This window comes from Chrysochloris asiatica, unplaced genomic scaffold, assembly GCF_000296735.1.
Source record: "Chrysochloris asiatica unplaced genomic scaffold, ChrAsi1.0 scaffold00015, whole genome shotgun sequence".
NCBI lineage: Eukaryota > Metazoa > Chordata > Mammalia > Afrosoricida > Chrysochloridae > Chrysochloris > Chrysochloris asiatica.
The window spans coordinates 4,689,505-4,713,514 of NW_006408533.1; the positions used below are offsets into that span (position 1 = coordinate 4,689,505).

At 39.9% G+C, this 24,010-nt stretch overlaps 1 protein-coding gene across 2 annotated transcripts in view; it reads right to left on the minus strand.

Moving 5' to 3' along the window:
* KCTD1 (potassium channel tetramerization domain containing 1) overlaps positions 1-24,010 on the minus strand; it is a 130,506-nt gene that overhangs the window by 53,866 nt on the left and 52,630 nt on the right. For both annotated transcript variants that reach the window (XM_006835036.1, XM_006835035.1), the window contains exon 2: positions 10,858-11,036. In XM_006835036.1, coding sequence (XP_006835099.1) covers positions 10,858-11,021 — 164 coding nt within the window. In that variant the 5' untranslated portion in view covers positions 11,022-11,036. The remainder of the gene's footprint in view (positions 1-10,857; positions 11,037-24,010) is intronic.

Genomic DNA, 24,010 nt, shown 5'->3' on the forward strand with positions numbered 1-24,010 from the left:
TCATTTGGCAGACATGGTGGTGGTGGTGTGCGGTGGAGCTGGTTCTGTACAGGGTTTTCGAGACTATACATTTTTACAGGAGCAGAAAGCCTCATTTTTGTCCTGCGGAACGGCTGGTAGTTTTGAACAGCTGACCTTGAGGTTAGCAGCCCAACTCATAACCACTACACTATCAGGGCTCCTTAGTTGACAGACACAGCTCAGGAAAATACTATTCTCTATCTTAGATTGGCGAGTAGCGTCTGGGGTCTTAAAGTTTGTGAGCAGCCATCTAGGATACAATTATTGTTCTCTACTCACATGGAGTTCAAGAAGATGAAGGTAATAAAGGTTCAAAGAAGAAACTACTCCATGAAGCTAATGGGTAATGCAAACCGCCTGAGACCTTCTCTGGCCTGAGACCAGAGAACAAGGTGGTGTTTGGTTACCACCACTGATTGTTCTGACCTAGGACACAATAGAAAGTCCTGGATAGAATGGGAGAAAAACGTAGAACAAAACTCAATTTCCCAAAATAGGTCAGATCTACTGGACCAATAGAGACTAGAGGAACTGCCAAGACTGTCAACCTAAGATAACCTTTGAACTTGGATTTTAAGCTATTTCTGTAGGTCACCTTTCAGCCAAATAATAGCTTGGTTTATGTTAAACAATATCACCCATGAGTAATGTGCTTCCTTAAAAGTTAACTAACTATAAGACAGGGATGGGCAACTTGGACATTGGCTACCCAAAATGGGGGGCTGGGCACTACAAAGCCAAGAAGTGACTGGCTTACAAGCTTTCAAGAGGGAACCCCCACCCCCACCCCCCACCCCCCCAAAAAAAGCTAAAGAGGATAGAGAGAAACACTGTTAACTGATGATATATGGAGGGGATAATAATCAATGTAATGAAACAAGCTATATGAATGGTTGAATGTGAAGCTGATGATGTGCCCTGTAAACTTTCACTCAATCCAAAATAAAAACATTTAATAAAAAAAAAAAAAGAGGGAACCTAGATCCAGAGGGCCTGGAGGAAGGTAGAATCTCCAGTGAGTAGTATTCAATCTGTCTAGGCGGGGCTGATGCAATGAAATGCAGACGGGTCTCTTGTGATACAATGATGAATGATTGTTATCAGGACTAACTGTGAGGGTTGGAAGTGTAAAGGTAGACGTTTTATAGCAAGGAGGGGAGTGACTGACTTTTTGGTCTGGGAGCGGAGGTCCCGAGGACCATCAAGGGAAAAAAGCAGAGAGCGGGACCCTACCCAGAGAAGCAGTGATGCCTGAAATGGAGCCAGAGATGATGACGTGGAGCTATGGAGCAGCTGGAGACTTTGGATCCAGAGAGGGAGAGCAACTGTATGCTGAAGACCTGGGGGGCACAGGGGAAGGATTGCATGGAGGGGATTGTAACCATGGCAATGATACAATACACGATAGAATGAATGTAAAACTAATGTTCTCACATGTAAACTATCACATAATTCACAATAAATTATTTAAAAAAAAAAAAAAAGTTAACTACAAGAGACCAAATGGTCAATATTTATCCAAAAGCAAAGAGGAGAAGGCCAAGAGAGAAGGGCAGCTAGACCAGCAGAAACAGAACAAACAGAATGGAAATAATGAGAAATCTGACACATTGTAAAAACAATGGCACATAACAATTATTAAAAAATTGTTAAAGGGTACCTAGTTTTCTGTGTAAACTTTCATCTAAAACACAATAAAATATTTAAACAAACCTAACTTCAGTGATTACTAATATATGCAAAATGAAAGAAAATCTTAGTAGAAACACTATCTTGGTTAACACCTAATTATGTGTTTCCCTCTAACTGATAGGAAAAACTCAAACCAAACCCACCACCATACAGTGGATCCTGACTCTATATAGGGTTTCCATGACTAAATCTTTACAGTGGCCGACAGCCTCCTCTGTCTCCTGTGGAATGACTGGTGGGTTTGAACTGACAACCTTGCAGTTAACAACCCAATGTCTAAGCCACAGCCTAACTGAAATAAAGGTTGAACATAATTATCTGCCACATCAGATAACAGGAGGCAAACAGAACTCAGAATAGGTACTTCACATTGGGTATGATTTGTGATGCTGAAATGAAAATCGTCTTTTAAATCTAAATTAAATTGCCAACTTGATTTTGTCTTGAAAATCTAGATGAACAAAGAAAATGTTTCTTTAAAAAGAACACAATGATCTTTAGACTTAATACAGTGGGTAAACTACATCCCAAAGTACGCTTGTTTATCCTGAGTTATTTTTCATAAACCACTTACTAGTAACTGAAATATTCCTCGTTGCTTGTTTACTTGTTTTTTTGTCTGTCCTTCCCCTGCCATGTAAGCTACCAGAGGACAAGGACTTTGTTAGGGACAAATGTCTTGGGATATGGGGAGCACACAGTAAGTTATCCAACAAACAAAACAATAGGACAGGGACAATCACAGGCATCAGCATATAGTTATTTTTCCTGTAAATTACACACTAAAATAAAGCTTTATGCATTGGATTACTTTAAAAGCCAGACTCACTTTGTCCTCTAATGGCAAAGCAAGTTTACTGAATCTACCTAAATTACTGAACCTATAGCCAGTTGTTGTCCAGTGGATTCCAACTCGTGGCGAGCCCACGTGGGTGAGAGTAGAACTGCGCCCCAAAGGGTTTTCAGTGGCTAATTTTTCTAAAGTACATCACTAGGGCTTTCTTTCATCTCATCTCTAAGTGAACTTGAACCACCAAATTTTCAATTAGTACTTGAGTTCTTTACCATTTGCTCCACCCAAGGATTCTTAAATTACTGGAAGATTGGCTGTCAGCACTGAACATAAAAATCCAATTTCAACATTCAAAAAGATTTTTTTTTTTTTTTTAAAGTCTTTTAAAGCCAGTTTCATATATACTCTTTGCCTATATAACTGATGTGCAATTTTGGAAAAGCAATATTGTGAGATGAAAAGAATAAAAAGAGAAGAGGAAATTTTCCCCAATTACCCTGGAGAAACTTTCCATTTTTATTTGCCAGATGCTTTTCCTCCTTTTAATCCTTCCACAAAGTAATTTTCTGTTTTTAAAGATCAAACAATCGAACTGCTCACCATCAGCTTTAACATTTCATGTCTTTCCTAGGAAGTTTTCACAGCAACAGGGAATGCTTGTTCTTCCTGTTTGCCCTGAGATTATACCTAGAGTGGATTTCAACTCAAAGCAACCTCATGTGAGAGTTGAACAGGGTTCCTTACAGGACCAGATCACCTAGTCTTTTCTCCCTCGGAGCTGCTGACTGGGTTTAAACCACTAACTTTTCAGTTAACAGCTATACCATTAGAGCTCCTAATGTGGATTTCTACTCATCTAAAAGGATCCCCAAAGAGCTCTAGTAGCGTAGTGGTTACGAATCGGGCTATAAACCTTAGGTTCAGCAGTTCAAAACTACCAGCTGTTTCACGGGAGAAAGGATTTACAGACCCAGAAACCCTGTACAGGGTCGCTATGGGTCAGAACCAACTCGACAGCACTTACTTAACAATAACATGAACAACAAAAGGATCCCCATATCCCATTTTGTGGAGTCCTCCTGGGGTGCTGCTGGACAAGCACGGGGCTGTTAACCACAATGTTGGCTGCTCAAACCCACCAGCCATTCCTCAGAAACTATACAGGATCACTATGAGTCGGAACAAACTCAAGAGCACCTAATAACAACAAAAAGACCAGGTAATAATCAAAAGCATTCTACTCACTATCTAGAAATAATTCTGAAAGATTTCAGAGAACTGTTTGGCAAATAAGATGTGGTTATATGGGGCTTTTCTGTTGAGATCCCAAACCATAGCAGCGAATGGCAACTCTGCCGGACTCAAGTCTAGGGAGGTAGTATTAAATCGGAACTGTGAAGTCATAGAAAGTCACAGCCTGGATATAGGATTGCAGCAGGTTCCCTAGGCTGGCCCACAACAGCAATGGCGTGGAAATCTAAACTCAGTCGTCCTCAGTGGATGTGCCTATCCTTCATATTGCAGCCATCTGACTGTCTGTGCAGTACCGCTCACAAAAACCATCCCATGAGGGCTACCTCTGCCTGTGGAGCGCTCCAGGAAGATGGATCCTGGAGGGCAAGGGAGCATGCTTGGCATCTCTGTCCTGAAACTCCAGATACACACACCCCTGGGGTGACCACAGGTGTAGACTGCAAGGCTGTGACTGGAGTCCCTTGAGTTTTGCAATTATATACATATGCCTGTGTGCTTAGTAACTCTGCTATTTAGAAGAGACCAATTTAGCATAATCTACTTATGTGGGAGTTAGTTCATGTACTGGGCTTAAATTAAAATCTCCAACACTCCTGTCAGGCAGTCAGATTGGATGGCTTAGGGGGTTGTAACTGAGCGCTTGCCTTTCACCCCTGTGTAAACGGCTGCAGCGTCTGATTACCCAATAAGTAAGGTAAACATGGCGTGCTGGTGTGGGGCTATGGGCTAATGTGCTGGACTGCAAAGTCAGTTTGAGCTGGAAGGTCTGTGGTTCAAGCTCACAAGCCACTCCTTAGAAACTATACAGGGCTGCTATGGGTCAGAATCGACTTGACGGCATTTAGCAATAACAAGGTAAACATGGACTTGCTTGTGCTTTCTGATCTGTAGTGAACAATTTCACATTCCTTTGCTACATCAAAGATTCTGCTTCTAGGTTTGAGTGGCTTCTGTGTCGTTCCCAGCCCCACAGCATCTTCCTACAGAATCAAAGCCTCTTCAAATTTACAAACCCTGACAGGTATGATGTATACTCAGGAGGCAAAGTAAGCACAGGACTTTCTTGTGCTTACTTACTAATTTGTTTTGACAGTTTGACATCTTTTTCGCCACAAAATGCATATGAAATTGCTCACCACAGATAAATAGGCACAAGTAAGCCTGTGCTTACCTTGCCTATTGTGTAATCCAGCCCTGGTTAACTGTCATTGTGCTCTTTTAGCTAAGACCTCTGCTTGATTGCCACCTGACAGGTTCAGTTAGGAACATTATTAATGTTTTTTGTTAGAGATAATAATAATGGATGAAATTGACCTAGGTTTGAGCCAACATTTGTATATTTAAAAGCAGTTCTAGGATATATGAACACATAAGTTACAAAAAAGGTATTTCAGTGGGTCAATGGTAGATTTTCAAAGAGGTTACATAACTGTTGTTGTTATATGATTTTTTAAAAAGAAAAGGCGAATTTTTTTTCTGACTCTTTTAATGCACATCAAGGTTCTTCTGACTTTCAAGATTTTCATTTAAAAATCTACCTGGTTTTTGGAGATCTCTTCGTATTCTGGTTCTGGTGTTATTCTGATTCACCATGCTGGGAGAGAAGCCACTTGTAATACATCTTCTGGGAGATTGATACACAAGTAAAATCTCTGTGAATGTACTTCTGAGTTGTTGAAATCCAGGAATGATCTGGTTTTGTTCTAGCTTTAATGTAGGTTTAATTAAGTGTGTATGTATTACAGTATAATTGGACAGGCATCCTAGATGCATCTTAATTGAGTTTTTCAATTAAGAGTTAAAGTCCTATAGGGAAAAACAAAATAAAATTTCCCCTATTTGAGCACAGTGGCTTCATAGGATAACCAATGGACTATGAACCACACTGGTTCAAGCCCAACCAGTCACTTAGGGGACAATGATGAGGCTTTCTGCTCCCACAAATATACAGCCTCAAAAACCCTATACAGGGTCACTATGAGTCAGAACCAACTCGAAGGCACTTAACAACAAAAACAGTTACTTAGCCAGCCAGATATTTTATTACTAATGATATTAATAAAAGGTACTTGGGTTCTTGAATCAGCTATATAATCAGGTCTGTCTTTAAGACCTGAAGGACCTGAGGCAAGAATACCAATGGGAGCCCACCTACCATATGTCTGGGTATTTACAAGTTATAAATCAAGTGAAACTGTTAAATAAAATATGCGCTGCCTTCTTTGTCTATACACTTGCAATCTTTTCTTGACGGTGGTATGTTTGCCTTGATTTTTCATTTTATTTGATATAAATTTAGTGCCAATCTGAACTGGGTGCTTTTCTTTGTGATTACAACTCAAAATAGATATCAGAATCATAGGCTGGTGAGATCTTCGGACAGGGGAATGTGTTGATCCCTGACCCAGCGTAGATCAGATTCTGCCTCATAGACATCTATGAAGAATTTTTTTTCCATCTTCTACAAAACATTGGTAAAGAGATTACATTGCTGACGTGCACAATACCTCAGTACATTTGAAATCTTCAATCCCCTTAGTAAAATCATTTGCTGATGGAGGTGGATAACTATGTGAGTGATTAAGCTTGTTGTGAAATGAAAAAGGCAGCTTACTGAGTGTAAGAGTAAGCCCAGTACTCGGGCCTACTGCTTAGCTGCTGTCCAGGAGCCTCCCCAACCTCACGGTGGTCCCAGGGATGAGGGAATGACACACTGCCAGGTCCTCTGCTGGTCCCATGATCACACCACTGTGATCCACAGGGTTTTCACTGTCTGATCTTTGGAAGCAGATCACTAGGCCTTTCTTCCTCATTTGTCTTAGTCTGGAAGCTATGCCAAAATGTGCTTAGTACCACAGCAACACACAGACCTCCCTGACACATGGGTGGTGGCTACCCAGTAGGTGCACTGGGCAGGAATCAGGCAGGGCCTACTCCCTCAGGAAAGGTGAACTACCAATGTCTAGTACTTACTGAATTACTCAGGGATTACGAGACAAGAAAAATAACAAACATGGATACACACACAGTGGAGGCACTGATAACCTTGGGAATGAAAGAAATGAATGTGGAAAGTTATTTTCTTTCGGTGAAATAGCCATTATGATAAAGCAAAAAAATATTCATTAAGGGAAAGGAGAAGCCTACATTCACTTGGAGGGACCATATATCTTGGTGCTGTTCCAAGCCAGGTGGTAAAAATCAGGACCTCTTAGGAAAAGCCCAGAGATGCTGATTTTATTGGTCTGGGGCAGCGTCTAGGCATGGGCTTTTCTAATGCTCCCCAGGTGCTGCTAATGTTCAGCCACGCAGTCCATCATTCCACCTTCTAGAATGATGTTCTAAAGCAGGGGTGGGGAACGTCCGGCCTGAGGGCCATATAAGGCCACAGTATCATTTGGTCTGGCCCTGCCAAGGCAACCACAGGCGGGACTTGAAATAGAATAAATCTGGAGCTGTTTTTTCATAGCAACATAAATTTATACTAAGTTATGTTATAAATATCCAAAAGGCCCTTGGCAGAAAACAGGTTCCCTACCCCTGTTGTAAAGCTTTAGCTTGGTCTTTAAGCCAAGCAAGCAGAACTCATAGGGATAGAATTGTAAAAAAAAATTGCAGGCCCTTAGAAATGAGGGCTACTAATCTTTTAAACTCAAAATTTGTGTATGCATTGCATGAAACTGTGGCTTTGAAATGAACATTCAATTACTTAAACAAAAGCAGAAGAAGAGCAAAGCAAAGCGACACACAGTGGACACACAGTGGTCAGCTCAACAGCTGGACCAGTGCTATCGGAGCGGTGTCATTTGCTGAGGTGAAAGCAACACAGAAACGGAAGTTATTTTGTATGGCTCATTTCAAAAAGTACTGACAAAGTACTTAAAAATATCTCCTCACAATACAAATGATCTTGAACTACTCAGTAGGTCTGTAAGGTGGTAGCAAAACAATCTTGGTAGGGTATTTCACATAAAAGAAGCAAGAGGCCACCAGGTCAGGAGATGAGTCCCTTGAGACTATAGTAATCAAGGCAAGAGTCCAGAAGTAAGACTGTTTTCATGGTCTAGGATGTAATGAAACAGGATGTATTTGGGATTTGAAAGGCAGTTTGAAAAGAAACTTTTGCTGGGCTTGGCAGAAAATGACGTATACAGTAATACTATGTGTCAAGCGTAGCGCTATGACATGCTTTTCATAATCACATTTAATCCTCCTGATGGTCTTGTAAGAAGATATATTTGTACCTACTTTATAGGAGAGAAAACAGATGTTCAGAAATGGAACCTTTCCTAGGCCAAACACCACTGCAGAACCAGCATTCAACAGGACTAATGAAACCAAAGTTATTTGTGATGCTGCTTCTGTAATACTCTGGCCTGTTGCTGACATGGACGCAGAGCACAAGGCTGGGAGAGGAAGACGGAGAACTCTGCCTTTTTTAATTCAGCTGGTAAAAGAGAAATTCAAGTTATGATGTATACAGTGTCAGACTGGGAGAGGGTGGGCTGAATAAACTTGTTTGGAAACATCTGTGTGTAGCTTGGTGCTATCCAACAGAAATCCAAAGGGAAACACATACATAATTTAACAGTTTCTAGCAGCCACATTTAAAATGTAAAAAGAAATAGGTGAAATTAGTTTTAATAATATATTTCATTTAATTCAATATTATTATCCCGACATGAAATCAACACAAAAAAGTTAGATTATTTTACAAATTGTTCTAAATATTTAAAATCCTGCGTTGATTTTACACTTACAGGATGTTTCACTTTGGAGACTGGCCACATTTCAAGCGCTCAACAGCCTCACCTGGTTAGGGGCTACTATGAGACTGCAGGCGTAGACAATACTGAAACGTATGTAACATGACACTAGTCTCAGTGTGTGGATGTTGTTAAGTGTTGCTGAGTCGATTCCAACCCATATCGACCCTGTATAGGGTTTCCAAGGAGCAGCTGGTGAGCTTGAACCACCGACCTTGCAGTTTAAACAACTTTGCAGTCTGATACGGAGTGACAAAAAGGAGACTCCATGAAATATCCATGAATTGGTGGACCCAGGAAGACTCTCCAAATGAGACCCTGCTTGAGGTATTTATCAAGTAAGATGTAGCACCAAGATTATTAAAGTGGCAAATTGTTGGCAAGAGAAGAACTGAATGCAGAGAGCCTCTAGCCCTCTGCCTTCAACCGCTGTCAGTAGGGCAGGTGATGCCAGGCAACTCCAGAAGGGTACAACTCTGCCGGGCCCCTTGTCAGGGGAGAGTCCTGTTGTAATAAGGCTTAAAGAAAACCTACTGTTTATATCACATTGTTGTTGTTGTCAAGTGCTGTGGAGTCGATTCTGACCCATAGCGACCCTGTATAAGGTTTCTGAGGAGCAGCTGGTGAGCTTGAACCGCCGACCTTGCAGTTCAAACAGCTTTGCAGTCTGGCGCATTAACCCACAGCGCCATACCAGGACTCCACATACAGGTAGTATAATTGCAGTAAGTTCTCTGGCATTAGGGATAAGGAGAACTGAGTTTATATTAACTGTGGGGGAATTGTTCAGAAAAGTATAATACGAAGATAATACAATATGAAGAATGTAATCATTGTCAATGAATGATGCATGTAAAAATTATCGTATTGGCATTTATTTTGTTATGTGTATTTGGACTACACATACATACAACCTCTATTATGTCAAACAGGCAGACATAAAGCAAACTGCAGCAAAAGGCCATCAAACAGTGAATTCTGTAATCAAGCACATGGTTTTTGTCTCTATGTCTGTTCTGTGACTTGTCCTCTAGAATTAAGAATTTACCTGAAGAGGCAGCAGTGATTTTTCTGCTGCTAACGTTTGCCTTAGCAGAAGGGATGGAAATGGGTGTTTCATTTATTTAACAAACACTGATTATTTACCTTCTGGTCAAGCCCCATGATTTTATAGCATCTCCTACAATGTACTTAGGGAAGGTGGGGACTCATGAATGCTAATAATTGACTGATAGGATAATTTCATTGAAAAAGTATTTAAGTTTTTGTTTTGGTAATTTATTAGAAATAATATTTTTTGAAAATCATTTTATTTTGATTTTAGAAATTAAATCTGGAAATCAGGAAAGATAAAAATTCCATCTTTATTCCTCCTCATAAAGTAGAAAGTAGTAGAACCAAAGTAAACAAACAAACAGGCACACAAAACCAAAACAGTCTTCCTGCAGTAAACAAGGTAAAGGTGACCCTGACATCAGTAATGTCTCCCTTCTGTCACTCTGTATGATATTTTAACAAACCCAACGGTAGCTCTCCTAAAGTCTAAGCAGTGTGTTTTTGTTTCCTAAGAGCAGAGACAAGCAAAGATGACTTTCTTCCCCTAACTCCAGGCAGAGCTGTCAAAGATAGATTCCATTCTAGCCCCAAAATCTGGGGCAGAGCCAGGAGGATTGTCCCAGTGTGCAAAGTAAATGATTTCTTTGGCACTCCTTTGGAAATGGGTGGGTACAGGTTTGGGAGGGGATAGTTCACAAGCATAAATTGATATTGTCCATTGGAAAACCATCCTCCCTCATCAGCCATTGTATATGTTACAACCCTTCCTCTTCATATCTTACTGATTTGGACTGAGCTGCTTGATAAGTTCCATGCCCAACTCCCCCCACGCACCCCTTTATTATTATTATTATTTTTTTACTAACAAGGATTTTGCATACTGTTCTACATAGACTTCCTCACTGATAAGAGTTTCTCTTAAAATTTTTTTTTAAGAGTTCCCAAGTTGGCGGGCCAAACAATCTCCTAAAAATTATGAAAATTTTAAAGGACGTGTTTTCAAAGAAGAGGACAGACGAAAGGTAGGAGGGGGAGAAGTCATCTTCCTTTTTTTGTAAAACAGTGAGAAACACGAAGATCTTGGTAGAGTGAGATTATCACAGAGCTCTATCCTGGTGTGCTATTTTTACACGCACTTGACTCAGCTGTGACTGAAAGGGTGACAGTGACACCCAAGAACAGTGTCTGTGATGCAGTAGCCCCACCCGGCGCTGTCCTGTCAGAGGGAGAGCTGTTAGAGCATCACCCCGAGAAAGATGGGTCAGCTTCGCTTACCTTGATTCGGGGTATTTGGTGAGGGTGGCCAGGCTGCTGGTGTACATGTGACCGCCCACGTCGATGTGCACAGGTGCATTGGATTTTGTGAGCTGTGCAGGTGTTGGGATGCCTTGGTTGTTGAGTGGCGATGCAGGGGATCTAGTGATCAGAGGTCTTGACATATTGGGCCGACTGTCCTACAGAAAGAGAAGCAAGTTTAGACATTTGTTTCTGCGTTCAGAGGGGAGAGAGGAAATACTACAGCCTAAAGAATAAACCAGTGACTAACATTATGCATTTAGTGCAATTAAGTGGAGTAAATAATGGCCGTAGTGGAATAGGATTTGGAAAACATGTAGCAAGCTCTCACATTGGTTACAGTGAATACAGAGAAAAATAGATTTTATAGCAAAGGAAAGGAAAACTTTAACACTCAGTCAGAATCAAGGAGCTGAGTTAATAATTTTCACTGCAAATAACCCTGAGAGCTATAAAGGCTCATTCTACTAATTAATTCTCACATTTAAAAATTAGTAAATGGAACGTGGGGAAATACTAATCTGAATGAGAAGATAATCAACACTTAGAACAATGCCGATCTAAATAAAGTCTGTGTATTTCTCCTTCTCTAGGAAAACTTCGCTATCGCTATGCATGTGGAATAAATACGGACCTTGGGCACACGTGTGGTGCAAAATGCTTTCATAAAGTTCTATTATGTTTTATTTTAATGTTTCAAGTCAGGAAAAAGAGAGCACAGTTCACATACCAAAAATGACCTTGCAGATAATCGCAAGTTTATCAGTCAGCAGGGTTGTTTTGTTTTTTTTTTAAAAAAAGATCCACCCACACTTTACCTACTTGTTTCCTGTTTCTTTCCCTGTAAGTGATAAACATGTGATTGTGGACCACAAGCAAGCTCTTCTGCATGCCTGACTTCTGGGAAAAACCCAGCTCCCTGAGTGGACCAGGGCAGATGTTTAGGCAGCAGTGTGTAGTCATAGGAGCAGAGGTGCAGCGTAAGGAAACAGAGCAGAACAAGGGAATCACATTGTGGCAGCCAGAACCCACTTAAGAAATGGGATCCCTAAGAAAATAAAGTATTACCTCCTTTCCACGGATACAATATAAATACTTCAAACACTCTCTAAACAGGCAGGGTTGATGGCTTTTAAATTTGAGACCAAACCGTAGACAAGTAAACTCAGGTCTCTGGCATTCAATAAAGGGGTCAAATATTTAGAGGTTACATTTGTGGACTAAATTAAAATAGCCTTCATGTCTGAATTCTACTAAGACTAAAGACACCAGTATACTCTCCAATTTACAATTTAGCCAAAGATTGTTCTCAAGCATGCAAACAATGTGTGGTAAAGCTGGCGATAAGGCATAATAAAGGGACTTTGAAAAATGCCTTTGATGGAGATTGCAAAGTGGGAAGCCAGCTAGTTTTTGTGCATGAAACCCAGCATGATAAAATATAAATTTGCAAAACATCATAGATTTTATGACCTGGAACAGCTTTAGGAGTTACCTGGGGCACAACTGTTAGACGACTTAGCATTAACCACATGTCCAGGCATGATCGAGAATACACATGCTTTCTGAAACTCATCAGTTCCTCTGAGTGGGGTGGCGACTGGGCCTTTACACAAAATGTTTAACATCTGTGTTGTGCTTTTCTACATGCTAAATTAAATGGAGCTCAGAAAGAGTTCATGTTTTACTTCTTAAGTGGGGTGGTGAGTTCAGGGGTGTTCTCTATAGTCTTCTTTATACCTTTCTGTATGTTTTTGAGAATGCTAAATAGATACTTAAACACAAAAGGAAATTTGTGACACTCAGAGAAAGGGAGTTAAAAGGATATTGGATAGGGAAGTGCTAAAAAACAATAGAGTAGGTGGTAGTGGTGGTGATGTGCCGTGGAGTTGATTTTGACTTATAACGACTCTGCACAGGGTTTTCGAAGCTGTAAATCTTTACAGGAGCAGAAAGCCACATCGTTCTACTGTGGAACAGCTGATAGTTTCGAACTGCTGACCTTAAGGTTAGCAGCCCGATTCGTAACCACTATGGTACCAGACCTTTTGATAGAGATGGTAGGAAACATAAAATTAATAAAAATGTAAAACAGGTTAAAAGTAGCATTTTTTAAAATTTGGATGACAGAAAGCGCATTTTTTTTTCCTTTTAAATAACTTTTTCTTTTAAGCGATACATACTACCTGACTTCCTTTCAAAAAATGATTCCTGGCTGAAAACACACACACACAACTCTGTTACAATTCAGCCCATCACAGTCCGGCTGAGTCTGTAATAGTTTTTCAATTGGACACATTCTATATCCTGCCTGAGGGTGCTCAGGCGAAAATGAACAGATTTGCAGGGTTAATATTGTAGTTAGACTGTGACCTCATCCGGCATAGTCCTAACACTGCCAGGTCTGTATAGGAGAGAAACAAGGAAAGCATAACTGATCAGTTGAAGGGTTCCAAATTTCTGGGAGTATATACCACTTACATTGTAAATCATAAATGTATGGACATTGCTAAATTTAAATTTCAACCAGTGTTTCTTTAGTTGGGAGAAGGGGTTAACCCTTAGGGGCAAGGAGAGAACTTCATGACAGCTGTGGCTTAGGCAGACTCTAGAAAGACCGTGAAGTGTTGGAATTGGTTTTGGTGAGTCCTTCCCACACTCCATCTAGGTTCCACCTCCTCACCCACCCTGGAAGCATTCCCTGCTGTGTGCATAGAACACCCATTTGGTTATGATCATTTCTAAGGCATTACGATATTAGCTAACAGAAAGTAAAAGGCTTTACTCAGTATTTTCTGTATTTATGGGCGCATAATGAAAGAACTTTTAAAGACCTATAACCTGGGGGATGCTTGAGGCTTAGCAGTGTTGGTGCCTGTAATAGACATGGGAGGGGACACTCAATATCTGCCCCATCTGCTTAATTTGGTAGTCATGGTAACCCTCCTCCTCCTGCCAGTAACTGAAGGAGTCACTTTTTCTCATTTCTCTGGACATGGAGGTCTCGGATGGGATGCCTGTAACTACAGAAGTCATCTTGCCACCAGCCAGTGCCCAAAAGGGCAGAGCTGAGAGCTGGGAGGAACTTGGGTTCTTGGACTCTAAGCCATCTATCTCTGGATTCCCTGTTACTTGAGAAATGAATCTGTTTATTGTTAAGGCTGGTTTGAGTTGGGGTTTCTGTTACCTGAAGCCAAAAGCACCCATCCTGTTAACGTGGAAGCCTCTTTGGGAGGTCATTTGGCTGGGCGAGACTTGGCTTGCTAAGACAAACAAACTGCCTGCAAACAGAGGCAGCAGAACTTGCTATCATAATGTCACCACACTTCAACTCTACTTTCCCATCCACCTTCCTTTCAATCACTCACCCAAAATCATCTCAATTTACATATGCCTTTCAGTATCACTTCGGAAGAAATGGAAAGCATGAATGTTAACTAGAAAGAGTATGAATCACCACTGCTGTACCATCACCACTATTGAAGAAACAGCTCAGAGCACTGATGGGTAGTTTTGAAAGTTGGCCTGAAAGCTACCACTTTCAGACTTTCTTTTTTTCTTTCCCAAACTAAAATGAACATTGTAAAGAAACACATTTTGGGTCCCTTGAAGATGCCAAACTGCCATTTTGACATGATTTAAGCTGAAAAGCACAGAATTCTTCAAGGAATGGTTTCTGGTTGTTGTTAGTTATTGTTGTGAGTTGGTTACAACTCACAGTGATTCTATATACAACAGGATGAAACTATCCTCACAATTATTATGTCTGGCCCCACTGTTTCTGCCACTGTGTCAATCCATCTTGTTGGGGGTCTTCCTGTTTTTCATTGACCCTCCACTTTACCAAGTATGATGTCTTCTCCAGGGACTGGACCCTCCTGACGTGTCTACAATACAAGAGACAAAGTTTCACTATGCTCGCTTCTAAAGAACATTCTGGTTGGACTTCTCACAAGATAGATTTGTTTGTTCTTCTGGCAGTCCATGGTACTTTCAATATTCTTCACCAACACCATAATTTAAATGCATTGATTTTTCTGTGGTCCTTCCATATTCATGGGAAAGACTTTAAAGAGATGAAAACACCACCCTCAAAAGTCCTTAAACCTAGATAGAGGGGATGTCAAGAAACAGTAGCTTCACATTTTGATATATTTGTTTTAAAAAGGCTTCCATGATTTTGTAACAAACTGACTTATTCTCATATGTGTGTGCACGCATATCTATTCATAGGGGACACAGTTGTAGGTACTTTTCCTACAGAACCTAGTAATATTGTTTCTCTAGTTCTGAAGGCTTAGGACTATATTAATCTCATGCGACAAATCAGTCACGTGGCATAACACAGTGCACACAGTTCATGTTCTGTGTCCTCCTGAGGTGAGTAGTGTCTGGGGTCTTAAACGCTTGCAAATAGCCATCTAAGATAGAACTACTGATCTATATTCATCAGGAGAAAAATCAAGAAGTCAAATACTCAGAGAAGAAATTAGTCTATAGGGCTAACAGCCTACACAAGTCATGACCTCATCTACCTTGAGACCAGAAGAACTAGGTTGTTGCTGTTACTATTAAGTGCCGTCAAGTCAGTTTTGACCCATAGCGACCCTGTATAGGGTTTCCGAGGAGCAGCTGCTGAGCTTGAAACACTGACCTTGCAGTACAAATGACTCTAAGTCTGATGCATTAGCCCACAGCGCCATACCAGGACTCTGAAGAACTAGGTGGTACCCAGCTATTTCTATAGACCATTCTGATCAGGACCAGAACAGACCTTGGCAGAATGGGGAAAATTACATGTAAAGAACTCCAGACTTTCTGGACCAGTCAAGACTAGAGGAGTCCCTCAGACTTTCGCTCAGAGATATCCTTTAAACTGTGAACAAAAAATAAAGTGTAATACCAGTGAATACGGTGTCCTGGTGTGGCACTGTAGGATAAGTACTAGATTGCAAGGTGTGTTTGAACCTCAAGGTCAGCAGTTTGAACTCACCAGTTGCTCCTTGGAAACCCTACATAGGGTCATTATGAGTCAGAACTGACTTGAATGCACTTGACAACAACCACCACCACCAATGAATATGAGACTCCATTAAAAAAACACACAAAAAAAACCCCACGTGAGAACCAAAGGTCAACAATTACTCTAAAGCAAAGATGTGAAGGTGAGGGGGCAGAGGGAAGCAATACAGAAAAAGGACCACGGGAATGGAATTAAAGAGAATGCTGACACAGTATGGAAAATGTAACTAATGTCACTTAGCAATTTGTGTGGAATTTCTCAAATAGGAATCTAATTAGTAAACTGTTACTCCAAGCACAATAAAATATTAATAAAAGCAAATATGCACAATGGAGGGCACCAATCAATATTGTCAAGGCCCACCCCTAAGTGGGAGAGAACATGGTACGGTCCAGAAATGAAAACTTCAGCACAGTGTGTGAATTCCACCACTCATGGTTCACCAAGGTGGAGGGATCACATGGGGAATGGAAGCTTTTATTATACAAGAGTCCGAGAATCCTGGAATTAAAGAATTTACAATGAAAAAAGAAATAAAGTCCACCATAATCCCCTTATTTTGAGAGATGGGGAGGAGCAAAATGTAGAGCGTTCGCAGCCAGCTTTCCAAACCAGCGCTGTCTAAGAGAATTTTCCCCAACACTGGAATCGTTCTATGTTTTCACTATAGAAAAATGGTATGGTAGCCACTAGCCTGAGGAGGCTATTTGAGCATTGAAATGTGACAAATGAGGAAATATCTTAATTTTTATTTCAATTAAATAGCTACATGTGGTTAGTGACTGCTGCATTGGACAGCACAGTAAACTTTTAATTTTTCTTAATATTACAACGTCCAAATCATGAAACATTTGAACTACTCATCACTCAAGTTTAAATGGAGAAGCAGAGGTACTTCAGAATTGAATAAAAATGTTTTATGACCCCACAATACATTCCTTTCCCTCTCCCTCTCTGACAGCATTTCTCTTTTTTACTGAGGGTATGAAACAAAAGGAAGTAACAGCCACACAGAAGCAAAGATGGCTGTACTGCTATGCAGCACACATGCATGGGCCTCACAGACACTGCACTGCATGTCAGGCGCCAGATGTGGTGGTTGAACATGGTGAACATAATTAATGTCACTGAACTGTACAGGTGAAGACTATTGGCATGGCAAAGGTCATGCTGTTCATATCAATTCCAACTCATAGTGACTGTGTATAGGGTTTCTAAGGTTTTCAAATTTGCACGGGATCAGAAAACCTCATCTTTCTCCTGAGGAGCGGCTGGCAGACTTGAATCGTAGACCTTGTGGTTCGTAGTCTCGTGTTTGCCATAGAGCTACTGTACAAAAGGCTATGCTACCTGTGTATTTACCAAACCTAACAACAACAAAAAGTCACCACACAGAAAAAAGTACATACCATGGGATTCCATTCAAAGGAGTGAAAGACAGGCAGAACCACTCTTTGTGTCTACCTTTTGGGGGTGGGGGTGGGGGTGCTCACTGATTACAAGGGAATATGAAGGAATCTTCTGGAGAATTAGAAAAATGCTAAGTCTTGATCTGAGTGTTTCACAGGTGTATACCCACATACTCACATATGTACATGAGATTTATTCTCTTTACTGAAAGTTCTGCTGAAAAAGAAAATAAAGTGATACTAATCTCAGGAAAAAACTTCTCCAGTCAGAATATTTTCCTGTTCAAACACCCATTAAATTCTGTGAAATATTACCTTAAAAAAAAACAAACTGGAAGCAACCCTCTGAGATTCTATTTTGAATTCCTCCTTCCCTCTTTCTATCTTGTACAGATTTCCCAAGCATGTTGATCAGTTTATCTTTAAAACTGCCATTTCCCAGCTGCCTTCTGTTTGCTGCTTCCTTGTAGCTTAATCATCCATCTCACCTTCCAGCAGGGCAGCAATGATTTTTTGGTAGTAGAATCCTTCAAGGGATTTGACTTCAGGCATCTTTCAAAGGAAGCTAATGAAAAATTTACCTCCTCAATCTAATCTAGCTATATGCTGTTCAAACAGGAGCCCTGGGGACATTGCCTTGAACAAATGAGATGAAGTTTAAATGGAAAGTTTTAATGACTTTATTTGTTAAGAATGTATGCCCCTGCCTTATGTCACATTTCACTATAAAACTGGACTATTACCTCTTTCAGTGGGGGAAAAAAACCCAGGCTTCTTAGTAAACCCTTCAGAAAAGCATATCAATAAGTAAAACACTTATCTGTGTTATTGGAAAAAGTTTTATAGCTTTTGATAGCAGCGGTGAAGAAATGTAATACACATCAAACTTTCCTGCAAATTTCAACCTGGTTTTAAAATGTATGCACTACATGCGTATATACAAATACAAATAGCATCTAAATTACATGAAATGCCTTGAGAAAGAGGTATTGTGATTAACTTTATTTTCTGATCATCTGACAACCTTTTAGGGCATGCAAATGGCAACATATATGAGGCACGGGCCCTGCTTCCTAGGATGAAAACTTGTGGTTGCCTTGGGAAGACTGTGTCCCTATGTTGTTGTTGTTGTTAAATGCTGTCGAGATAGTTTGATTCATATCGATCTGGTATAGGGATTCCAAGGAGCAGCTGGTGAGTCTGAACCACAGACTTTGTGGTTCAAACTGACCTTGCAGTCAATGACTTTATCCTATAGCACCACACCAGGACTCCATATCCTATTAGGAGACCTGGTGTGTGCTGTAGTATAAGCCATGGACTGCAAGGTCAGCTTGAATTTAACAACAATACAACAATAACATTAGCCTCTCCGTAATATCTTTTAGAAAAATGCCATGATACTGACCATAGTTATTGAATTATATATAACAGCAGTGTCAACCTATTTTGAAAGTCACCCTATTTGCTTCTTTATCAAGTAAAAGTTAGTAGTCATGTACCATATGCCAATCTCTATGGTCTCTACTTACTTAAACTAAATAGCAGAATGAATCTGGAGAGAAAAAGAATCTTTTCTTAAGATTTCACATAAGTTGTTTTCCACCCCCCCTAGTGGTTACGAATCATCCTGCGAACCGCAAAGGTCAGCAGTTCGAAACTACCAGCTGTTCCGTGGGAGAAAGAGGAGGCTTTCAAAGCTCCCGGAAAGATTTATAGCCTCGGAAACCCTGTACAGGGTCGCTATGAGTCAACTGAACCAACTCCACGGCACATTAACAACATATATACAACCACTCAGCAGTGCTTCAAAATCAAGAAGTAACATATATATAAATAACGTATACATAAATTATTTGGAATGTAGTTTCTGTCAATTTTAAGCATCTGGGAGACAGTAAAGAATTTGGTGGAAAAGTTTTTTGAGTATCCAAATTTGAAGTTCTATTTTGTATTCACTTTTATTCATGAACCCTAACCCACTGCGAAGAGTCCGTTCTGACTCAAGTGACCCAACAAGGCAGAGCCGAACTGCTCCGCTGGGTTTCCAAGGCTGTACATCTTTCTCCCACAGAGTGATTGGTGGTGGGTTTGAACTGCTAACCTTTACGTTAGCAATGCAGTTCTTAAACCCACTGTGCCACAAGGGTTCCTTGTATTCATCATGGACGCTCCCTTCAAATTCACAGCACCTAATTACACAAGCTTTTATGTGTAGTTATTGGTTTTCTACTACACAGTAAAATCGCTAATTACAAAAATTGTCCTAAATTGCTGTTCTTTTTGTTAAGTGCCATTGAGTCGGTTCTGATTGATAGGGACCCTGTATAGGGTTTCCAAGGAGCGGCTGGTGGGTTTGAACCTGCTGAAAACTCCACAATTACATCATCCAAAACTCAAAACCCAGACTAACAGTGATTGGAAAGTATACACTTTATTGAAGAAACAATTCCACCCCCAAATACAGAATACCCTAAGAGTTTAGGAGAAAGAACACTAGTTTGGGGATGGGAAGGTTTTTGATCTTGAGTTTAGCCTCATCTCTTGTGTGGTCTTGGGGAAACTGTAAAACTGAACTGACTCGACTTTCCTCATCTCTAAAATGGGTCAAATATATCTATGTGTAGAGAGTTAAAAATAGTAGTAAGTGAGGCAGTTGTGAAAACGTATGACCATGCTTGGCAAGGAGAAGGACCTTGTGCACAGAAGCAAAAATGAAATTTGAAATTTGATAAACTAGTGAACAAGATACACGAAGGAGCCGTCTATGGACCTAGTGAGAACGGGACATTTTTAATGTAGCTGAGAAGGTACGGCCCGTGAGTGGAAAAGACAGCATTTTATGTTGCTATAATGCAGTACTATATTGTTGGCTATGGATAAATAAATAGAAAATAGAATATGAGATAGAACGTAACAAAATGTGAATTGCAGCATAGGAAGATGTGAATTATGAATGTATGTGTTTTGGACAAAGGGTGTGAAAGGAAGGAAAGAAAGAAACCGTCACAGTCGGTCTGTATAATGAAGTGATACGTGAGCTGTCTTGTTTTATTTTTGTAGATCAAAAACCTACCTCCATAGATTAAAACAACAATAGAAATAAAAAATAGGATGCTTCAAAACTGTTTGGACATGATTAGCAACGGTGTTGAATTAATTTGCAACTACTTCTTCTGAAAGAGTAAAATTTTATTCTCCCTGCTGTGCACCAGGATAAGGGGTTACTGTTTGTCTATTTTAGGGAACAATTAAACTTGTCTTTTTTCGCTTTTTCATAATGAAATAAGTATCTGAGAAGCTCATTTATGAGATTACCAAGCTGGGATCATGAAAGGAATGAGTATTTGCCAAGATTTCTCTGCTTTTTTTTTTTGAGAAAAAGAACATTTTGATAAAATTTTGATAATTGGAATTATTTTTTAAAAATTTACTTCTCAGATCATTTTAAATTTAAATATTTAATATTGTTGTTGTTGTTGTTAAGTGCTGTTGAGTTGATTCTGACCCATAGCGACCTTGCACAGGGTTTCTGAGGAGCAGCTGGTGAACTTGAACCGCCAACCTTGCAGTTCAAATGACTTTTCAGTCTGGCTCATTAACCCACAGCGCCAGACCATACTACAGAATAATTTAAAAATAAGCTCAACTGTGGGTGCTATTCTCTCTCTTTTTTAAAATAAAAATGTTATATTAATCTGAAAGGACAAGCTTTAAAACACATAGTTCTGTAAGGAAAGAACATTTCTTCCCTCTGCGCCCCCCTTCAACATTTATATGTTTGATAAAGAATTCTGGAATTTAAAGTACCAAAATATTAGCGATGTTTAGTTTTGGGTATTGATGATACAGATTGTTAAAAATTTATTTTGTGCTTTATGGAACTGAACATTACTTTTGAAATGTTAAAAAAAAAAGTTATTCAAAAAATTAATTATCATATACTTTTGGTATCCTGTTATATGTTACCTTCAAAATAGGAATTTTTTTTGGGGGGGGTGGGATTTTAAAAAGATGGATTGAGAGAAATACAAAAGTAGAACTACATTCAGGAATAATGTTCGCCTTGCCCTTTATTTTCTTGCCAGGGAAGAAACCTGCAACACAGAAAATTAAATGAGACTTGGGTCATGGCAGGATCAGATTTCTCAATAAGCAAACAAAGCACAGGTTTACTTGTGCTTACTTGCCAATCTGCAGTAAATAAGTTCACATTTTTCACTACATCAAAGATCCTGTTTCTAGGGATGGCATGCATTTGTCTCTCTCTCGATTTCATAGCACCTTCCTACCAAATCAAAGTCTCTTCTCAAATTTACAATTCCTGAAAGGAAAAGAGTATACCTAGTATACAAGGTAAGCACTAGGTTACTTGTGCTTACTTATTAATCTGTAGGGCACAGTTTGACATGTTTTTTTTTTTACCACAAAACCCATGTGAGATTGTTCACTATAAATTAGTAAGCAAGCACAAGGAAGCCCATGCTGATTGGGTAATCCACCCCCTAGCAAGGTAAGTTCATATTCAGCTGACACAGAAACTGTTTAGTTTGATCCTGAGTGAAGGGGCAGAGTCTGTGACTTCCATACTATGGTTCCCACACTCCTAGAGTTCTTTTCCCTGGTTCCCTCCACTCCCACCTGACGTACAGTGGGAGGAAGCTGACAAAAAGCGGCTCAAGTACAACACCTCTTGTGTTTCCAGAAGTCTGGTGGCAGCTGTGTTCACTTGGAAGGAAAATGCAAATGGCAGCAAAGGTTGGCAATTTAACAGTATCTAACACTAACGAGGAACCTTCTAGTCTGAAATCAGAAACCTCTGCACAATGTTAAGTATTATCACCATTTCACAGAGAACGAAGTTGACTCTGAGGTCAAGTGGCTTAGCCTATAATTATCTAGTAATGAACCTACTGTGATAATTTACACACTATCCATCGTGTACCAAGATATCGTTACCACTTTACTATGAGTAGGCTATACACACTGTGGTTATCCCAGCAGAGGGAATAGTTCTGCCTTGTTTGATCCACATTCTTTCACTCAGTCTGTTTGGGAATAAACAGCCAACTGGCTAAGGGATGGTCAGTACTCACAGAGAAGGGCAACTCGCCCGGGAAGCAGACACCACACTCTTGACACTTATTTTTAATTTCCCCATCACAGTGAATTGGCTTCTTATTCCCCCACCTCCTAGTTCTCTCATTCTAGATGTTAACTACAGGACACACCAGCTTCTAAATAGCAAATAAAACTGACTGACTTCAAGGATGAGATCCGAAAAATTCCTTGTCCAGAGTGTCAAAAGCAAAATTTGTTCCTCTAAATCTTAATGGGAGTCCTTCTGAGACTCTACTCTCAGATTCTTAGATGTACATTGAGTTTATTGCTCTGTTTACAGAAATAAAATATTAATAACCCACACTAAAACACACAGGTTAGTAAATATAATAGCGCAGTCTAATATACAAAATAAGCATGCTTACTGCTCACTTGCTCATTCATTTAGAAAATGTTCACTGGCGACACTATTTGGCACTGGACTAGGACACTCTGAAAGCATACAATTTTGGGGAGTTGTTAGTGCAAGTTGAGACTCAACCATATGCACAGGATATTCCTGATGACAAAAGACCTCACAATCCAAGTTGTTCATCAGTAGACGGACGAGTAACATTATTCAACCAGGAAGAAAAATGAAGTTCTGATACATGTTACATACAAACATGGATGGAAAATTTATGCTGAATGAAATAAATCAGTCACAAAAGGTTAAACAGTATATAATCCTGGTGTGGCACAATGGAATAAGCACTGGACTGCTAACCACAAGGTTGGTGGTTGGAAACCTTATACAGAGTTGCTATGAGTCAGAATTGACTCGAAGACACTTAATGATAATCCTACTTGGATGAAATATCCAGAATAGGCAAATGAATAGAAATAAAATTTCTTATTAGTTACCAAGGGTTCCTAGTGTGGCACTGTAGGATAAGCACTGCACTATGAGCCACAAGGTCGGCAGTTCAAACTCACCAAATGCTCCTTGGAAACCCTATACAAGGTCGCAATGAGTAAGAATCAACTTAATGGCACTTAACAACAACAACAAGGACTGGGAGGAGTGGATATTGCTTAATGAGTACAGTGTTTCCGTGTGGAATAATGAAAAACTTTTGGAAATAGATCCCAGCAAGATGGACTGGCACAGTGGCAGCTGTGGGCTCAAGTGTAACAACAATTGTGAGGATGGAGCAGGAACGGGCAGTGTTCCATTCTGTTGTGCACAGTGTAGCTATGAGTCGGAAACAACTCATTGGCACCTAACAACAACAATGGTTGTACAACATGGTAGTAGTTAATGTCATGGAATTATACACATGACAAAATTCTATTACATATATTTTACCACAATAAAATTCTTAAAAAAAAAAAAAGTCAAGTTGTGCTCTAAATCATCTGAAACTACTACGGACGTTTTTAAGTGAAATCACTTTGAAGGTACGCAATAATTTTTTACCACAAGGAATGAGACTCTTGGATTTTCAGAGTTAGGGCATATTTCTTTTGAACAATACATACCTATTTCTTCTGCTTAGTTTTTCCATATTATTATTGTTACCATGGGCCATCAAACTGACTCAACTCATAGCCATCCTGTATTATAGAAGAGAACTGCCCCATAAGGTTTCCTAGACAG